Source organism: Centruroides vittatus, unplaced genomic scaffold (genome assembly GCF_030686945.1).
Source record: "Centruroides vittatus isolate TY-2023 unplaced genomic scaffold, ASM3068694v2 contig_975, whole genome shotgun sequence".
NCBI lineage: Eukaryota > Metazoa > Arthropoda > Arachnida > Scorpiones > Buthidae > Centruroides > Centruroides vittatus.
Genome location: NW_027122648.1, coordinates 3,293,836 through 3,310,882, shown reverse-complemented (window position 1 = coordinate 3,310,882; position 17,047 = coordinate 3,293,836). Strand labels below are relative to the sequence as shown.

At 28.0% G+C, this 17,047-nt stretch overlaps 1 protein-coding gene across 2 annotated transcripts in view; it reads left to right on the top strand.

Annotated features, from left to right (window-relative positions):
* The window catches only part of LOC136985710 (inactive dipeptidyl peptidase 10-like), an 82,148-nt gene that overhangs the window by 35,456 nt on the left and 29,645 nt on the right, over positions 1-17,047 (top strand). For both annotated transcript variants that reach the window (XM_067283046.1, XM_067283047.1), the window contains exon 2: positions 7,157-7,271. In XM_067283046.1, coding sequence (XP_067139147.1) covers positions 7,157-7,271 — 115 coding nt within the window. The remainder of the gene's footprint in view (positions 1-7,156; positions 7,272-17,047) is intronic.

The window sequence follows — 17,047 nt, the reverse complement described above, 5'->3', positions numbered from 1 at the left end:
AAGAAGTAACTTATCATTTATATTTTAGAAATATATAAAATAAATAAATTTAATAAATATATAGGATGGTCCATCAACCGAAATAAACCATCAAAAGATTTTTAAAGAATTTTTTAAAGTTTGTGATTAATAAAGGATTTGAATAAGACAATAATTTAGCTTTTATAATAATTAACTGACTTTAGATCAGCCACGTATAAAGTAAAATCTATAAAATCCCGTACAGCAAATTTCTTTATTTATATCTAAAATTAACCTAATTAATTTAATAAATATACAGTGTGCTTCAAAAGTCAATTAATAGTATGAATCGCTCGAAAGAGCTATTTTTAAAAAAGTTATAATTTGCATATTGAACAAGAAAGATCTCATGTTTCGAACAGTTTTCTTTTTCTTTTTTTAGTTTGCAAGTAATATCTGAATAAGACAGCAATTTAGTCTTTACAGTGGGTTAATTAACCGACTTTTGTGACACCACATATATCGTAAAATATTCAAACACTAAAAGAATTTTTACAATAAAATTTTCATGAAGAAATGTAAATATTTTGAATATATTTTGAAATATTGAAACTTTGAAAGACATAATATATAAAATCTTAAATCGTTATTTGAAAATTTTTGAAATATTTCTTGAATGAAAACAGTTAAGAAACTGTTATTAAGTTATATATTTACAAAAATAAATAACAGATATTTCGCAAAAAGATTTTAGAAATTATTGATATATCGATTATCCAGTTCCGAATGAATCATTTAACCTTACTTCAGGAAATAGTTCTTCAGTAAATCATTGTAAAACTATATTTATCTGAAGAAAATATCTAAATTTCATCGTACATTTTTTCAAATATCGAATACCAGAATCTAGATATATATATATATTTTATTTAGATAGTCGAATTTTTTCCATTTTTAAGCATTAAAATAATCGACTGTTATTCTTTTTTTTCAATATTGCATTGGTATTTTAAGAAACCCATTTGCAAATGTTGGAAAGGTTTGAAGAAATAGACTTTAAAAAAATGTTTAAAATATATATACATATATATAGATAGATTTTTAATATGTAACGAGTAATTATTAATTGTGATATCGTCAAAATGCCGGGCTGCAATTTTTAATCATACTTTTCCTGTAACAATACAAAATCGTGTCGGTCATCTATCTAACACGTTTTAGAGAAGAATGTTTGAATTGAAATAACGTGACTTCCGGTTTGTATCTGATGTTCTTGTATAGTTAATCGGGGCCGCCTGATCGTAATGTTTCCATATTTCGTCTAATCTTTCATCTACCTTACTTTTGTATTGAAATTGAAGAAAGACAGACGGACAGACAGACGACATTGGAAATTTATAGGGCTACAGTTTTTCAAATTGCAACCCAATAACATTTTTTTTTTTTTTTTATAATTCGAATCATTTGCCTTTTAAAATATTTTGTTTTGGACTAGAAATTATTCTATTTAATCAGAATTTAGTGTTAAGAATAGACTATTTCTTTTAATGGAATTAATTTTTATAGAACGGAAGCTGTTTTCTTTAATTTATGCTAGAATTAACCATCGGAAATGTGAATGAACTGTAATGAAAATTTGGATTTATATATAAAATATCAAGAAATATAGTAAATATTTTAGTAACAATGCACAATTACTTTTATTTTAGTGAAACAAATTAATGAACGTTTCATTACAGTTAATTAAATTAGTGATCGTTTCATTTCGTGCCATTATGAAGCATTATGAAAGAGTTCATAATGACACGAATAACATCTAATTCTATTTCTATTCGTAAACAATACACATTGTTTCGCTTTATCAAATCAAATTAATGAACGTTTCATTATAATCAATAAAATTATTTAATGTTTTAGTTTCGTGTCGTTATGAAAGCTTCCAATACATTTTATAATGACATAAATTCGATAATTTCAATTGGAATTCAGGACATTTTACTTTGACATTTTATCAATATACACAACGTAGTTTACTTTAACGTTGTTTCATCTTAAGGTTACGAAACAAAATGCCATCCAAATAAAATTTTTTCTGATTTTATGCAATTTTTGTTAAGAATAGATTTATTTAATTTAATCGGCTTTATAAAAAATACATTTATTAGATTTACATTATAATTTCGCAGTAAAAGTTCCATTTTGGTTTTATTGGGCTGCAATTTGAAAAATTGTAGTCCTATAAATTCCCAATGTCGTCCGTCTGTCCGTCTGTCTTTCTTTAATCTCGAGAAAGTAATTAGACAGATGAAGACTAGATTAAATATGGAAACCTTATGGTCAGGAGGCCCCGATTAACTATATACAAACTTTTAATACAAACCGGAAATTGTGTTATTTCAATTCAAAACTTTTCCGCTGAAAGCTGTTACATAGATGACCGGCACGACTCTATTGTTAAAGGGAAAGTATGATGTACAAGGGCAAGCCACTACTAATTTGAGGTGGAGAGCATATATTTTAAGTTAAATAAATTAAAAATATGATTTAAAAAATGCAGCCCGGCATTATGACGATGTCACAGTAAATAATCGCTAGTTTATCTTAAGTTGTTGATTCAAATGTTTAACGCAAATTTAGATAATTTTAATTATTTAATATAATTAAATTTAAATTAAACATAAAACTAAGTTACATAATATACATATATAGTTCTGAAAGTTCGAGATGCCTAAGACTCTTAACATTTTGAAGCTCCCGTAAATGTGAGGCGCAAATTAAATTGCTCAGCTGAACCTCCTATGAGAGAGCCTCTATGCATATTATTTATAAATATACTCAGTTGTAGAGAATATGGATATAAATATAAATATACTGTCAATTTTTGAAGATCTACATGAACTAAATGTTAAAATCTTAACGAGACAGGATTTCATTTTGCTTGATTACTCTTTCTTTTGGCTTAATATATAATTTTTGCACCAATGTGATATATTTCTACGCTTTCTTTTTTTCACATATATGCCTTTATGTAACCCATATAAATAAATATTCACAAGAGCATTCATGGGCATCATGTAAATTTGTAACACAATTTTTTTGCTACTGAACTTCTCTTTGTTTAGTAGCAAAGAAACGGTATTGGTAATGTTAACTATATTGTTCTATAAGCTTATATAAAAATATATGTCTGAACCAATATATACATTGCAAGAATATATAGATACTTGTATGTAGAATATATATGTTTAATGACATATAACAGCATGCAAAGAAAAATGAAAAATACGCTTCAATAGTATATATAAATATCATGTAGAAACATGTTCGCAAGAACATATTTGTAGCCTTATGTTCAAAGTCAACAAATTCAATTTGATAACGTCATTTATATAATTTATTGCCTATTTTGTAGCCAAGTCACAAGTATATTTCCTTCGAATTCAAAGTGCTCTTACTTGATATTAATAATTCACTGGAGAGCAATTGTTCCGATTGTAGTGAATAAATCAATTTTAGTGCAATTAGTTATGCTAATTTCAACTAATCTTTCGACCTTTTGAGGTATTATTTCATAAAATTCAACAGTCTTTGCAGGATTTTCGTATAGAATATTCTTGTTTTACGCTACAAATGACTGTATAATTGTTACTTGTTACAGATACGTGTAAACTGATTTATTTACTTTTTATCGATCTCTCTTGACACGAACTCGCATTTTGCCAAGACATTTACATTATTATTTAATAGCTTTTAACATAAATAATTTAAAAACAATAAATATTAAATAAATACGAATCATAAAATATTCAATATATGATATTTATTCTTACTTTTAATTATAAAATTATAAGAATATGCTTCAAGTTATTGCTCTTCTACTATTCACTAGGATCGATAGATATATCTTAAATTTTTATTTTTTTTATTATTATTTTTTAACTCTTTCCGCCCTGTGGACACTAAGAGGGCCTCTTTTAGTAGGCCCATTATGGGTTCTGCCAATGGGGCGACCGGGTGGTGAGGGACGGGGCCCGACATATCCGAACGGACCACCACCCGAAAAATTCCTGGGGATTATTCGACCCGTTCGGATTCGATCCCGGGTCCCCCAGAGCGGTAGGCTGCCACCTTTACCGCTCGGCCATCCGGCCGTCAGTTTTTTTTTTTATTTATTTATTTATATTCGTATATTTAAATATTTCGATATAAAATACGAAAATATCAAAAGATATCAAGATTTCCTGCTCTTGTGTATCATGAAAAATTTCTTTCGATATCTTCAAACTAACAGAAATCGGATTCGTCGAGTGAATCAATGCGCTTTCATCCACTCAGTCAAAGGTCTTGCCTTTCTTCAAATAACCAATAAAAAAATGAAGCTTAACATAAAATTCGCCTTTTTTTAAGATCCTTTCACGTTCAAAAACAAGAATTTTTTTTTTCTAAATTCTTGTTTTGACCTTTTTCCGTGATTCTTCCATCATGTCAACAATACTACCTTGTTTGTCATGGTTTTAAAAAGGTTGTAATTCAACTAAAATATAAATTTTAACAAATCAAATTATATAAAACTATAAAAAATATAACAATTTATTAAATTTTTATTTAATCGAATAATTTAAATGGCTACAAAGCACAGAAAAATCGATATAAAGAATAACTCCTTAAATGCCGCAACACCGCATAACTTATTTTGGCATTCAACGGGTTAAAAATAAATTACTAAAAATCTTATAGAACTTCAAGAAAATCTTAAAATTTTCAGGATTTATTAATTCTAATTTAAATGAAATAAATTAAATAAAGTTTTACGCATTTTATTTTCTACAGACGTGGGAATTATGTTAAATTTTGTGTTGATGACACCAAAAGCTACAACCATTTGTATAATTTTCCGATATAGAATCTATAAAATAATATTTTCGTTAGATATTTTGAAATATTATTGATGTTTTTAAAAAACGATGAAATCAATAACTAATCTCGAGAGAATTCTAATTCGAAAAGTTTAAACTTTAGATTTCTTATTCTATAGAAGTAATGGGATCTCCTCCCTGGTTACTTGTCTCTTGAAATTTAAACAAGTAACACATCAAAGAATATTTAAGAATCTATTCACATTTCGATTTACTGATCAATTTACTGATCATTGATAAGTAAATCGAAATGTGAATAGATTCTTAATCTTAAAGTGAGAAAGAATTACTTGGAATTTAAAAAAAAAAAAAAATTGTTCTTTTATGGGAAGAGCAAATTACAGTCATTAATGGCAGCTTAGAAGATTAGTTTAATTTAATTATAATTTAAGTTAAATTTAAATACATTTATAACTATAATGATGAAACCATAAAATGCATTTTCTTTACATAATATGTAAATTATGAAATGTTTTGTTTTCTACAGTCAAACTTCCATTTAGCACTATCATTTGTTAGAATGAAATCGAATGTCACACTGAACCAAAGTACCTCAAATAATAAAAATTATACCGTACATATTAAACTGTATACAAGTTTAAACTTAAGAATTTTAAATCATACAATTTAGTGACAACAATATGATTTGCAAAGCAAAATAGTACGTTTAGTAATTCACAGATAATGAAGTGTTCTCTATCTGATCTGTTTACAATTATTCGTTGTCGCTACGGCAGTATTTAGGAGGTCTGTTTATCGAGGTTTGGCTGTATTCATGAGGAAGATCAGTTTATTGGCTTTTTACAAAAATATCTCTGTTTATATTAGAGGTATGTCAAAGTTTGGCTGTAATGTGCATATTACAAAATGTATTGCTCCTGTAAATAGCATATAAATTAGGATTCCCAAATTTTGGAAAGTCAGAGAAAATCAAAGAAACTCAAGAAAATTAAGTATTTCTAAATGAAATAGGCTACTATAGTCAGCTATTTTTATTAACTTATTGAATGTCACAAATTGATTAAATTTTCGTTAATTTTTTGGATAAAACGTGTTACTGCATTACTTTCTCACAGAAAGCTCATTTCGACATACCATAGTAATTAGCCTGTTTAAAATTTAGTACACTTGGCCCTACGTCTTAACTCTGCAGTTATATGAACATGATGTCGAAAATGGAACGTATTTGTTAAATCGTCTCAATGAACTTGATCCTATCACAACTTCCTCAATAAATTCGTGTTGTACACATAATTCAAGGCTAAAGCCCTGCTATAACAGATGACATTTCCAATGTATTATGGCACATGCTTATACTGACAGTTTGATGTGACCGTTGCTGTAGATTGCGGTCATTTTATTAAACGTTAAATACGTTATTTTTTCCTTTATATTGTTAAGTTACTTTCTAGTAGATTCAAAGCTGTATTTATCATAACACAAAATATAAAAATTGAGAGTTATCTACTTGGAGTAAACTTTAATCCTAAACAGGAATTCTAACAGCAAGATGTTGATAAGGCTGTTTTATTCATTAGTTTAACAATGTCTGATGTGGTAAAAATATCAAAGATTATCCCTCTTAACATGAAAAATGTTCAAAATATTATATTACATACAGTATCTTGCATGTGAAAAATAACTAATTATTTTACAAGTTTCTATTCTCGATTAATACCATATTGCATACTAGAAAGCAGTGTATAATGGGGATGAGTGGAGAGAGAGAAGGAAAATTGTTAGGCCAGGGATTAAGTAATATGCAGCTAAATTGAACTTCCTACCACTCACAAAAATAAATATTAAAAATATGCTGTGACATGTATTAAAAAAAATTAGGTTGGGAAGAAAATTGAAAGTTGCTTTAGAGGAAATTTAGGATTAGAAAATCAGGGAAATGGGTATGATTTTAATTTGGGAACTTGATTATATATTATCTTTCATTTAATATAAAAATATTGAAATTATTTTTGTAAAGTTTTTAACACTTTTTCATGTATTTTCATATTCTCTATTTAATATATGAATTAAAATTATATTTATTTAGATAATTTTCATTCGTGCATTTACTACTAAAAACTTATTTTTAAAAATTATATTTTAATATATATATAATAATTCTATACAAATCTGTAATAAAATATGATGTTTTTGAGCAATTTTTTAAAAACTAATTTAAGTTATATAAATTTAGATAATTTACTTTTTTAGAATTTTTAATATCTTTTTCACTAGTATCAGTTTTAATTATAAAGATATAATAATAAATTATTTAACAGGATTTAATATCACCCGGACCGGATGATAGGAACTGGAGAGGTATTGGTATTGCTCTACTGGTTATTGTAGCTGTGTGTGCACTCATTGTTGCAGCAGTCATTTTATTGACTCCAGGTAAGTTTTCCTTACTTTTTAGCTCAATATATACTTTTAAGATATTTCTGAACGAATTTTTACAATAAATGCAATAATTAAGCCTGCTTGTTAGATAACAGGAATCTGATATGGAACTTATCATAAGCTTCTTAATTTAATTGATGAATTTAATGTAAAACGTAATAAAATAATATATAAATCATTTAAATTAATAGGATGAAAAGTTATTCTATAGAAGAGAATTAAATATTATATTAATTGCAATGAAGATTATGAGTTTTCGCGTTCTAAATCAATCGATCGTTTCGTGTACATTAGCAGAGGATATCCTTAAATATTTACTTAATCATCCAAGATGATTAACTGTTGATTATTATGAACAAGATTAATTTAAATAAATAATCGTGATGTAAACCTCGATGTAAGAAAACAAGATATTTAAAAGTTAACAAAATAGTAAAAGGAAGAGTACTAGGTGGAATACACGGGAAAATAGACAAAAAATTTATTTTAATCACAGATTAAATTTTTTATATGTTATTTTTCCACCTAAAAATGAGTATATATTTTCAATATTAATAGATATATATATAGAGACTTATAAAAAGGTTTATAGGCTTATAAAGAGATGCAGGCTTCTTGCTTCTCTTGAAGGCTTCTTGCAGCTCTTCAGTGGCTGGATGGTCGAAGCGACAAAAGCGTTAGTCTACACAACGATCCTAACATTAACCCGAAGATGTCTGGAGGATTCGGCTTCGAGTTCGGATCGGATTCACAAAGATTTCATGAATGATTGATCCGATGTGCGAGAATCGGAGACGGCCCTACGTAAAGGTGAAAAAAAGCGACGCATAGACAACGCAGATTTGGTAGTATTTTGATAGTTAAATCAACAAATTAGTAATTATTTAAAATGTAAGTGTACTTGTTGCATCTGAAGAACGATCATTTTCGAATTACTACCACCGAACAAATGTCAAAAAATTTTCTTTATTTTCGATCATGTCCATTGAAAGAGATATTGCTACAGAAGTGAACTTTTCTACTGTAATTAATGAATTCGAGCTGCTAGACCAGGAGAGCAATTTTGTAGGTGAATTTCTATAAACCTATTGAATTTTGCAATTTATTGTAAAACTATTGTATACATTTTTATTACTTTCTTGTATGTTTTACTGCCTGTTTATATATTTAAAATGTTCATATTATTGTAGACCTAAATAGATCTAACTTCTACCTCCATCGCTCTTTTAATGGGCCTCAAAAATAAATTTTTTGCCTAAGGTCTCACAAATCCTAGGGCAGAGATGGCGAATCTTTTTGTATTCGCGTGCCATATTGTAAGCATACTTAGCTGTAAAGATCTTAATGCGTGCCAAAGTTTCAGTCTTCGAATAACGATATTTAAAGAAATTAAACGAATACGCTTTAATTAGAATAACTGTAAAAAAGCTGCTTGAAAAAAGGATGATCAGGTGATAAACCAAAAGGATGATTGAAAAAGACAAAAATCGTATGATACATTACGTGCCAGATCCGTTCTCCTTACGTGCCACTTCGGGCACGCGTGTCATAGGTTTGCCACCTCTGTCCTAGGGCATTCTCTGGCGAGACCCGCTTACATCCGGATCAAATCACTCACGAAAATTTTGTTATCCGACTTGCTCGGGCCTGTTCCTGTGATAGACATTAATACAATTCTTCATAGTGCCATAAGGTGGCAAAAGTTTAAAAAACAAATGAATAAAGAAAAGACATCTTTTCAACCTGTAAAGTTAAAATCGTAGAGTCATTTTATTATTAGTATTTTTCAAATTGGTTATTATCAAACAGATTTAACAATATTTTTACTTTCAAATTTAAATATTAGCTTTTTGCTAATCTGACAGACTTAATTAATAATATTGTACTTCAAAATTCTCCCGACATTATGTTTAAATCTTTAATAAAAATATATCATAATTCTTCCGTTCTAACATCTTATTGGGTCATATTGGTCCTTCTATTTTTTTCCTATCTTCCACATTCTTCCTTCGTGTACTACCTTCTAGTCTTTTTAATCTGATCCCTCCATCTCTCTTCTTGTCTTTTCTTTTTGGTCTATTGCCTACAATTGTTTTATCTGTGGTGCTTTCTTTGTGTCCTTCTCGCGTCTTTCATATGTCCAAACCACTTCAAATATGTCTTTCTCATCCTGTCCATCAGACTGCTTACATTTAGGCTAATCCTAATCTTTTCGTTCCCTATTCTGTCTCTTCTAGTTTTCTCTTTTATTGTTCTTAACATTTTTACTTTCATTACTTGTATTCTTTCGCTAGTAAAGAAATATATATAAGTTATATAGGGATGGCTCAAAAGTTAGCCGTATTGTCTTAATTATAGATGTACAGTACATGTCAGTATAAATCGTGATTGAGTTTCTTTGACGAGAAAATGTGATTAAAAATTTAAGTATTTGAGTAAGCTTTACAATGGTTAGCTGACTCCTGGGCCACTTTGTATATTAAATAAATACATCATCACTAGCTCTTACTTGGGTTTAAGTTAATGGATAGCTATTAACACGAAAAATTTATTTATTATTTTATATCATAAATTATAATCACGAAAAAAGAAATTGGAGATATTTCATTCATATTTTATCCTCGAAGACAAAAATAAAAAATAACATTTGTTATAAATTTAAAATTATTTGCGTTTGTAACGATAAAATGTAATAAAATACAACATTTTATTTTCATTTTTTCGAAGTAAACAACGGAGAAAATCAAGATTTATCACTTTACAAATGGATTCTTGCATTGATTCTAAGCACTTTTAGATTTACTCAGTACATCTGTTTGTAAAAACAGTACGCTAGTAGACAGGTTATCAATTTAAAACATACAAAATATATCTTTGAAATTAGTCAAAATTATATAATTAGGATCCACGAAATTCGATTTATAAACTAAATTCCGATGGATGAAATTTGTGGATATTTTTTTTTTCTGAGTTTTAAATTAAATACCAGCAAATAATTAATTTCAATAATTAAATTTTATTTAAGTTAGTATTTGGAAACGTTATAAATTTAATTTTTTTTAAATTTAATTTAAGATACAAAATCGAATTTTGGGATTCTTTTATCATAAAAATATTAATCTTATTAATTAATTAATGAAAACTTCAAGAAAAGTCTGTTGAAGTTTAAATAAATTTCGTTAAATATAATAAATTAAATTATATTTACGAAAAATAATTATAATTAATTGCTTTAAATCAAGTAAATTGAATAATTTAATCAAGAAAAGAAGGCAATAAATTTTATAAAGCGAAGTAGTTAATTAGAATCAATTAACAATTAAAAGTTAATCGAAATGATTCAAAATTCAGGAATCATTTTACAAATTGATTTTATTGATTTCTTTAATGTCCTATTCTCGTGATACCTCTTACATAGATTGACTGTTAATTCCTTTCATTATAGATCCTTAGCCATTTATTGGAATCTTATATTATTGTTTGGAATATAACATTTGTTTCGATTGCAAACATTTAGTCTACAAATTCATTGTTAAGTGAATTAAATGGATAGATGCTAATTTTAAAATAATTTAGTAAAATTACAATTGAAATCTACAAGAATTGTAAGAGAAATCTTTAAAGCCATGAAGAATTTCTGATCGCTTTCTCTTGTAATTCTTGCAATTTTCAAACTAAGTTATATGTGAAAATGTATACACTTAATGATGGGGTCTTTTAGATGTCCAGAGTCCCTAATTACTTTCTAAGGTCCCTAATATATTAAAAAGAAGCGTTAAAAATCATTTTAAGTAATAATATTTGAGAAAAAATAAACGTTTTTAATACTCAAGAAATGCAATAGAAGAATGAATAATTCGTAACAGCTGGTTTGAGCTTATTAAATACGAGGCCTGAGAAAAAAGACCCTTTTGTATCCTGTCATAGGGCCTTTTACTAATTCCATACTAAGTTATTGATATCATGTAAATTTATAGTCAACCACACAGAAAAAGTTGCGAAATATTGTAAGAATTCCAAGCATTTCCTTTATTTTCACTTGGTTTAACTCTCAATAAACTTGTCACTTTGATTTATTGGTTTACTTTCAAGAAAGTTTCTTCTTTCTCAAACCTGTTAGAATCAATTGAACCAATTTAACCTTTCATTAATAAATAAATTTAAAATTAATCAATTTAGAATATAATTAACTGATAATCAGAAGTTAATAAAATTCGAAATTCATAAAATTTCGAATTTTAAGCATTGAAATGAAGAATTAAAAGCAAATTCAGAGCGATTAATTAATAATTACCTGAAATACATTGAAAGTACAGTACAAGAATTAAGTTTTTATATGCCTTTTACAGTACATTTCTATCACATTTACATACAAAGTTATTAAAAGTTTCATGTTGTAAAAGGATTTTATAATCACTCTGCATATAGCTTTATCCACAAGAATGAATACGATTTATGAAAAATATTTCCAATGGGAAAAAATTAAATTAAATTTTTTAAATGAAAATAAAATTAAATATTCACTTATTTGTTGACTTATAAATCATTTACCAGAAGTTTTAATGTATGGTTGATTTTCCATGACTTTAATTAGATGAGCGACATCACGGATTTAATTTAAATTAGTTTTCAACTGTTGCATCTCTTGTGAATAAAGTTGACTTTTATGTATATAAAGTTATTGATGCAAATCGTTAGAATGTAAATAGGAAACACCATTAAATCAAATCTTTCAAATAAACTTTCGTCGAAATTTTAATTACTAAATTAATCATTAACTATAATTACAGTTTAAATGAAATTTGCATTTTATGATCAACATTTTTATATGATTTTCTTTTATTTTGCTGAAAATTTTATTTGTTTTAAGTTTTAAATAATTTTAATTACATTAAAAACTTTTAAATTTTACAATTTAATGAGATATAAAATTTGATCTTTGTTATGATTGCTGTGCACACTACATGCCGATTTTTGTGGATCCAGCAGCAAGTATAGTTAATTCTTTCTTTATATTTGTTAAATATAGTTAAAAGCATCATTTTAAATAATATAATTAGCTAAATTGAATCTTATTATTCGCTGATATATGAAATTCAATCTTCGTATCGAGTGGTTTCGTGTTCTCTTTACAAAGCACATTATTCCCTGATTTCTGTAGATCAATAAGCAGGGGCGGACTGGCCATGTGGAAAATGTGGAAAATTCCACACGGGTCGTATACAATTTGGGCCGTTTTTCTAAATATGTACATAATATACCGTTTTGTTCGGTTTTATTTTTTAAAAAAATTCATTTATTTTTTTTCGTTAAGTAAGATAAATTTCAATTTTTAGGTGTAATATAGATATATGTGTAGGCCTTTATCGTTTTACCCGGCCCTATCAGAGGCCGAAGTTAAATTAGTCCAGCCGACCCGAGTCCAACACTACATTGGCCGACTCGGCCCAAACAAAGCATCCTAAGAGAAAAATAATCAAAACAGACAAAGTTGGTCATTTGTTTACGTTGCTAGAAACTATTCACCACCCCTATGAATCTTTGGAAGCACGAGTTACTGGTTTTTCACCCTGCCACTATGATTACAATCAACGTTTTGTTGATTGTAATCATAACAGATTTAATGGCCAATTATATCATTTCGTTTATTTTAGATAAATTATTATTGAATAACATTTTTACTTATCTATATTCCAAACGATTTAATTAAAAATAATCTATTTTTTAGGTTCAGCTAACTAATTTTTAGTTTGCCATTCACCCACAATGGCGTTGATTGTAGATGGGCAACCTGCGGCGTCGAACATAATATTACAAAACAATATAACGCTATATAAAATAAAAATTTAAAATACTGACATCTAGTCGTTTGTAATCGCACTAAATACCAAGAGCCCGCTTCGTACATATATTCGACGCAACTAGAATTGGTCCTTGGGTTGGTTAATTTTTGCGTCTTTAAGGGATGATAGAATTGTGTACAAATGCACATATACTTTCGTAGACTGTCCATACGCGCTTGACACCTTTTCAAGACTAAGTGAAGTCCAAGGGAGTATACGTATGTACTGTACTGTACAGTACATTCGTAAACGATTCTATCATCCTTTAACTAAAGACGCAAAAATAAACCACCCGAGGGCCAACCCTAATTGAAAAGACTATTTGGACACTTCATATAGAGCTGTAAAGTGTTACTACAGTTTAATCCAAAAGCAACTCAATATTATTTCAGAATTGCAACATTTTAAATCGTCGTGGAATATTTTAAAGGAAAATGTCAGTGAAACTTTTATAAAATTAAACGAAAATGAACATTCTACTGATGATCAACTAGAAAACGATAAAGATTCGATTTCATCCTCTTACTGCAAAGCTTGCAAAAATTGTCCTATTTGTTGTTATAATATATTATTCGGATATAACGTGTTAATATTATTGCTCAACAAAGCAAACTTCTAAATAAAAAATTAATGTTCTAGACTTGTGCTTATTGCAATTTTTGTCAATGTTGTATTTTTAATATATTTAAATATAAATAGAAAAAAGTCATTTTTTTTATTTATGGGCTGGGCCGGTAATGATTTTTTCCACACAGAAATTTTAAGGCCAGTCCGCCCCTGTCAATAAGTATCAATATATTTAATATTTTTCCTTAATTTATATTAAACAAGTAAAATTATCGTTTAAAATAATTTTAGTTACACAGAACTTTGAAATCTTTGTAATTTAGTGAGGCGTAAAATTGATCTTTGTTGAGTGTTCTCAATCATGTGTTTTTGCAAAGCGCGTTATATGGCAAGTTTTATACAACTAATAACACATACAGTTAATATTTTCTTTATTTTTTTAAATATTCATAAATATTTTAATAATAATATATTTCTAGCAGAATTTAGAAAATATATGAATTCTTTCTGCTATAGTACAGTATAATGCCGTTACTTTATAGAAAGATCAATTATCATTAATTTGCGATGCGACCTCCACTGGAGATGGAAAACAATTTTAGTGATTATCTAAATTTATTGCATGTATAAATAATCTTTAATGACATGTTTAAAATATAAAATCATTTTATTATCGAATTATTAATTTTCCTAAAGTGTATAATATAGATAAGAGAAAGGAACAATCGAAGAACCTTTATCAGAAAGGAAAATGAAACAGGAAAATAAAAGTTGAAAAATGGAAATTTGACAATCTCAAAGCTGGATTTATACACAAGCTAAACGTGTTACAGCTCAGAACTTCACGCCATGAAGCTGCGGCTAAAGGAAAAGCTTTGATGGAAAAAGCGCTCTTATATATTAGAGATTAAAATGTCAGCAAGTCTAAATGCGGCTTTGGTGTATATGGCAAATATTTCCGTAAATAAGAAAGAATATGTTACGAATAGAAAGTAATAATAAGAAAAGTGTATTGTTTCATAGAAAAATTGATTTCGAAATTTGAACTGAAGTCCTCTGCATGGAAATGACTAATTTGGAAATGGTTTTTGATTTGTTTATTTATAGGTTATTTGGATAAATTTAACATTAATATATTTTCTATAAATGATACATTTTCTGCACATTTAAACATAAAACACCAAATCATATTATAATAATATGATTTGGTGAAACTATTATAGTATAATTATTATAAGTTTCTACAAGTTTACGAAATGAAAATAAAAATATCTTTTCAAATGTTTTATAAAATCATTCAAAACGCAAGTAAAAGCTTTAAAGTATTTTTTATTAACAAAGTTTATAAAAATGATTAAAAATGAGATTCTCCATGTTCGATATAAATCTGTAGCATTGCTGCAAATCTTCATCACTTATATATCACAATATATATATATATATATATATATATATATATATATTTAACCAAAAATGTTTGAAGATTGTGTTTTATTATAATAATCTTAATTAACTGATTTTTGGACCACTCTTAACCTCATTCACATCATATTCTGATTTATTACACAGAAATTTGCCTGATGAACAAATTATTTGATAAAAGATTAGATTTGAGAAGCATTTCAGAGACACATTCATCTATCTCTGAGCGATCCTGGGAACAAATATCATATAAAAATCACAGAATAATGAAAAAACTTACATTATTGTAAACATAAAATAAGTAAATGTTATTCTCCATAAAAATTTTTGCAAGAAAGTTATCAAAAGTTTTTTCGCTACTACAATTATCGAGTTTAAAATCTTGTGAAACTGTAACATTCAATGATAAATGATGATAAATGTTCACCCATTAATCGCGATTTTTTTTGAAGTATGTTACTTCAAAAAATCGCGATTAATGGTTCAAAAAAAATCTCAATGGTTCTTTTAGTAATTGATATCTATTTTTGGAAATATCCTTCATTAAATAGAAATTAAATTAAATTTATTCAACTTTATTAAATGTTAATTGTAAAAGAAATTAAGATGAAATATAATTGTTTCTGGGAGATCGAAAGAAGTCTTGGAAACAATTTTAGGTTTTGAGGCTTAGTAGGCTATACAGTACAGTAATAAAAATATATTTTCAAAGAGTTTCATTATACTTTTTAAATAATAAAATTAAGCAAAAAATAAAACTTTTTTTCTAAATATAAAAGAAAGTTAATAGAATAATTTTAAAAAATATTTTTGAGGACCAATAAATGTGAAAACCGAACCGAATGCCCATGCTGGTCCCCTTGTGAATTTGTTTGATTATTTCTTTTAGAGTATCCAAACTTAAAGGGCATATTAAACATAAAAATTTCATTTATAGAAATTTAAAATCTTATGTTTAACACCAAATTCATTAGTAAGACCTAAATTTAAATCTTCATTTGATCTCTTTATTGTAAACAGCGGAGGGACCAAAGAGCAAAATGACCACGGATCTCTATTTAAAAATTATTTGTAAAAGCTCAAAAATTTTATATTTATTAAATTCATTATAATTTTTCATTATATATACAGTCGAGTCCGCATAAGTCCGTCATAAGTATAACTAGACACCGTCTAGACGTAGTCAGTTTTCTGTGGTTCCGGCCGACTTACATAGGCATTAATGTTAAAAAAAAACTCCGGTTTACTCGACACCATTTAACTCGTCACCACTGGATAAGTCGATATACTTTTCCTGTCCCACACTCGTTTAGACGTCTGATAAGTCGACTCCCCTCCTGAAAAAACCGAGTTCACACCGCACAGCGTAAACTCATTTTTTTCAGAAGGAGCGTCGACTTATTTATTAATATGTACTGTACATATTAATAAAAATACCTTAACATTTTATGTATTTTTATATATAAAATAATAACAGATAAACAAAAAGAGAACATACAATCTATAACATCATAGCAAAATCCAATCTTGCATTTTCTCACCTTTCATTCATGCGTTATTTGTAGCATGTGTTTCACATTTCAGTTTGAAATGAGTATCCTAAAGCTAACAACGCTTACGCGACGGCCGGATGGCCGAGCGGTCAAGGTGGCAGCCTACCGCTCTGGGGGACCCGGGATCGAATCCGAACGGGTCGAAAATCCCCAGGAATTTTTCGGGGGGTGGTCCGTTCGGATATGTCGGGCCCCGTCCTCACCACCCGGTCGCCCCATTGTGGGCCTGGCCGAACCCATAATGGGCCTTCTAAAAGAGGCCCTCTTAGTGCCCACAGGGCGGAAAGAGTTAAAAAAAAAAAAAAAAAAAACAACGCTTACGCTGAGGGAAAAATACGAACATGTATGTGAATTTGAGTGTAATAAAACTTCGCAAGCGGAATTT